This window comes from Chinchilla lanigera, unplaced genomic scaffold (genome assembly GCF_000276665.1).
Source record: "Chinchilla lanigera isolate Chin_1 unplaced genomic scaffold, ChiLan1.0 scaffold00098, whole genome shotgun sequence".
Classification (NCBI taxonomy): domain Eukaryota; kingdom Metazoa; phylum Chordata; class Mammalia; order Rodentia; family Chinchillidae; genus Chinchilla; species Chinchilla lanigera.
In genome coordinates this window covers 7,923,935-7,928,203 of record NW_004955499.1, presented here as the reverse complement: position 1 = coordinate 7,928,203, position 4,269 = coordinate 7,923,935, and the positions used below count along the sequence as shown (strand labels likewise).

Sequence of the window (4,269 nt, the reverse complement as noted above, 5' to 3'; positions counted from 1 at the left end):
AGGATGTTAAGGGCATGATGAAGGAGTCACACTCTGGGCCAGGGAGATAGCTCAGTGGCACAGTGCCTGCCTAGCAAGTGCAAGGTCCTGAGTTCAAGTCCAGATACAAAAAAAAAAAAAAAAAAAAATCAAGCATCATGTTTCATAGGGAAAAGCTTCTCTTACCAGTGACTCAACTTTCTCTGTACCTGATTCAGACCCAATGCTTGGATTCAATAAGTACGAAAGCAGTTAGGGAAGGGAGTTGTCTTAGCTACTTGATCATCAGTGGGACAAAATACCAAATATGCACAACTTAAAGGAGAAGTTTGTTTTGGTTCACGATTTCAGTCCGGGGCAGCATGGAGGACAAGGTGCCCGACCCATGGGCGATGAGGAAGTAGAAGGAAGGGAGGCTCCTGGAGGCAGAGAGGCAGTTCCAGGTCACAGCTCTTGACCTACCACTTCCAACTGGGCCCTCCAGCTGTGCATTCATCTCTGGACAAATCTGATGAGCACAGCACCGTATGATCCAAAAGGCCCACCTGTGAACACATGAGACTTTTGTGGAACATTCTAGAACTCCACCATAACAGATTTTCCTTGGCTGTGGGCAGAGAGGAAAAACATAATGTGCCCACATCACTTCCCCAGGTCTGTTAAACAAGAGGTTGAAGAGCCGTGTGTGGTGGCACACGCCTGTAATCCCAGCACTGGGAGGCTGAGGCAGGAGGATTGCTGCAAGTTCAAGATTAGCCTGGGCTACAAATGGAGCTGAAGGCCAGCCTGAACTGCATAGCGAGACCCTGTCTCAAAAAGACAAACAAACAAACAAATAAAAACAAGAGGTTGGGGGCTGGGGATTCAGCTCAGTGGCACAGCGCCTGCCTGGCAAGCGCAAGGTCGTAAGTTTGATTCCCGGCACCGGAAAAAAAACAAACAAACAAAAAGAGGTTGGATGTACGGGGAAAGATTTCCAGAGTCCCACGGACAGGGTCTCACTGTGTAGTTCAAGCTGCCTTGAATTCAGTATGTAACCCAGGTGGCCTCGAACCTGCGGCGATCCTCCTGCGTCAGATTCCACAGTGCTGGGATTACACGCCTGCGCCACTACACCCGGCTGCAGTTTCTCCTTACACCCTTGCTGTTTCACATTCTCTGCAAGGCCAGCTATTCCAATCATTCAAAGCAATTTCCTCGGCGAGAGCTCTGCCCCCTGATCTCTGTGCCAGGCTGGTCCTGGAGCACCGGGGCCAGTTTACCCCGTGTGTCTGCAGCGGGCCTGCATTCAGGGAGCAGAGAGGCAGGGTGTGTGCAGCAGGGGCAGAAAGCAGAAATCGAATCGTGGATGCCGTTGCACGGATGGGCCTCCTGCCCTGAGCAACCTCTGCTCAGCAAGAGAGAAGCAAAGAGATCGCCCATCCACAGTAAATGTGAGGGCTGACCCTTTGCCACGCCACATCCGGGGAGCCTCTCTCCGAGCCTTACGCCCTGTGCCACGGAGAGGCTGCTGAGGCTTTTTAGGATGCTGACCTGATCGTCTGTACTCTGAGCAGGGCAGCTGCAGCCCGACAGGCTGCATTCCTAGCTCATGGTTGCACCAGCGCTTGGTCTTTTGAAGTGCTGGTGTCTGCAGCCCATTGTTATTATTATTATTATTTTTTTGTTTGTTTGTTTGTTTGTTTTTTTTCTCCGGTACCAGGAACTGAACTCACGACCTTGCGCTTGCCAGGCAGGCGCTTTTGCCTCTGAGCTAAATCCCCAGCCCTGCAGCCCATTGTTAAACAGGGCTCTGCTTCCTTCTGGTCTTGCAGGATCCAACCGGAAGCCCACGCTGTGGTCCCAGGAGGGAGCAAGCGTCACAAGGAGGTGGTGCAAGTATGGAGGAGCCTGAGGGCAGGGGAGGGTCGAGTAACTATTTTCGACCAAATATTGAAGGAGAAGAGCACCTGGAAGCAAAGGGACAGCTTAGCTTTGGTTGATTGAAAGCAACTGGAAGGAAGCCATTTTATGGGGAAAGTGGACAAAGGGTGTTCTGTTCTGTGGTCATAAATGAGCTTATCTGGAGGCTGAAGCAGGAAGATGCTAGCAAGTTCAAGGCCAGCCTTGGGTAGATAGTGAGCTCAAGGCCATCCTGAACTACACAGCGAGACCCTGTCTCAAAAACAAAACAAAGCAAAGCAAAGCAAAGCAAAAGGAGCCTGTCCCAAACAGGAATTTATTACTGATGGTAAGTATGGTACAGGTGGGGTTCTTTTCTTTTTCCTGTTCTTTCTTGTCTGACAGAGAGGGTGCTATGGCTGGAATTCAAGGCCCCCATGTGCTAAGCAAGAGCTCTACCACAAAACTACATCTCCCATCATTCTTTTTCTTTTTTTTTTGTTGGTGCTGGAAATCAAGCTCAGGATCTCACACTTGCTGCATCTCCCATCACTGTTTTTGTTTTTGTTTTTCTTTGTTTTTGGTGCTAGACCCCTGGCCCTGTTTTCCTTTCTTTAAGAAAATACAGCGAAAAAAAAAAAAAAAAAAGGAGGGTAAACCAGGGGTGATGGTGCAGGCCTGCAATCCTAGCACTCTGAAGGCTGATGCAGAAGAATCTCTGTGAGCTCAAGGTCAGCCTGGGCTACACAGAAGAGCCTGTCTAAAAAAAAAAAAATTAAGGCCATAATCTACAGGGAACTCTTCCATCTTTTCTATATTTAACCTTAAAGAATGTATTTTTTTTAACCTTAAAAGAATTTAAAGGAAAAAAAAAAACTTTCACTCTGTATACCTACTGTTGTTATCAGTATGTTATAATTCTTTTGTTGTTCTTTTTGAGGTAGGGTCCTGCTATGCAGTTCAGGCTGGCCTTGAGCTCACTTTGTAGCCCAGGCTGGCCTCAAACACACAACATTCCTCCTGCCTCAGCCTTCTGAGGGCTGAGCAGCATGTTACAATTTTGAAACACGTATATGGAATAAAGTAATACTTTAAATGTATAAAAAACTGTAGAAAATTTCAAATTTTAAATTTTAAACAGGAAAAATAATAAGGAAAGTATATATAGAAGAATATATAGAGAATATATATATAAGAATATATAAGAAGAATATATATAGAAGAATATATAGAAAAAATATATACATAAAATATATAATATATAATATGATTAATATAAAAATATAATATATAATACATTACACATACACAATATATTCAATATATAATATAAATTTTATATATTACATATCATATGCATAATATAGCACATATACAATACATATTACAGAGCATGTAACATGATGTGTGATGTGCTTGATATATTGCATATATTACATATGTAATATATGAAATATTTTATGTGTTGTGTTATGTGTAATGTGTGCTGTGCTATAAAACACATAATATATGTAATATATAATATACAATATGTGTTGTATATATTTAACTTATTATGTATAATGTATTGTATATAATATATGACTTATTATATATAATATGTATTATATAGTATATGATGTATATATATGTATATAAAATTAGTGGTACTGGCACTGGGAATTGAACCCAGGGCCTTCTGCAATCAGCTACATCCCCAGCACTTTTTCTTTTCAGACATGGTCTCCCTGAGTTTCCCAGGCTTGTCTTTTGTTTTGAACCTTTTTGAGACAGGGTCTTGCTGTGCAGTTCAGGCTGGCCTTGAGCTTACTTTGTAGTCCAGGCCAGCCTCAAACACACAACGTTCCTCCTACTTCAGCCTTCTGAGGACTACGCAGCATGTTACAATTTTGAAACATGTATATGGAAAAAAGTAATACTTTAAATGTATAAGAAACTGTAGAAAATTTTAAACAGGAAAAATAATAAAGAATATATATATAGAAGAATATATTTAGAAAAGAATATATACATATATAATATACAATATATAATTAATATAATATAACATAATATATCACACACAACACATACAATATATAACTCATATAATATAGGACCTACAATATATGACATATCATATAATGCATGATATATTTTATATAATATAAATTTTATATATTATATACCATATACATATAATATAGTGCATATAAAATATTATATAACACATTACATAATATGCAATGTGTTATATATGTGATGTGTATATTGTGTATATTACATATGTAACATGAAATATATTTTGTGTAATGCTGATCTATACTAAATCATATAATATATAACATACTATCTGCAATATAATATATAATATGTGTTGTATATAATATTTAATTTATTATATAATATAAAGTGTATAATATATGATTT

The 4,269-nt window shown here is 40.2% G+C and overlaps 1 protein-coding gene across 7 annotated transcripts in view; it reads left to right on the top strand.

Moving 5' to 3' along the window:
* Positions 1 to 4,269, top strand: part of Gpr143 (G protein-coupled receptor 143) — a 53,572-nt gene that overhangs the window by 25,644 nt on the left and 23,659 nt on the right. Inside the window, exons 2-4 of one of the 7 annotated variants that reach the window (XM_013505616.1) lie at positions 706 to 723; positions 861 to 881; positions 1,212 to 1,231. The exons of the other annotated variants lie outside the window; for them this stretch is intronic. Coding sequence (XP_013361070.1) covers positions 706 to 723; positions 861 to 881; positions 1,212 to 1,231 — 59 coding nt within the window. The remainder of the gene's footprint in view (positions 1 to 705; positions 724 to 860; positions 882 to 1,211; positions 1,232 to 4,269) is intronic. 7 annotated transcript variants of the gene reach the window in all.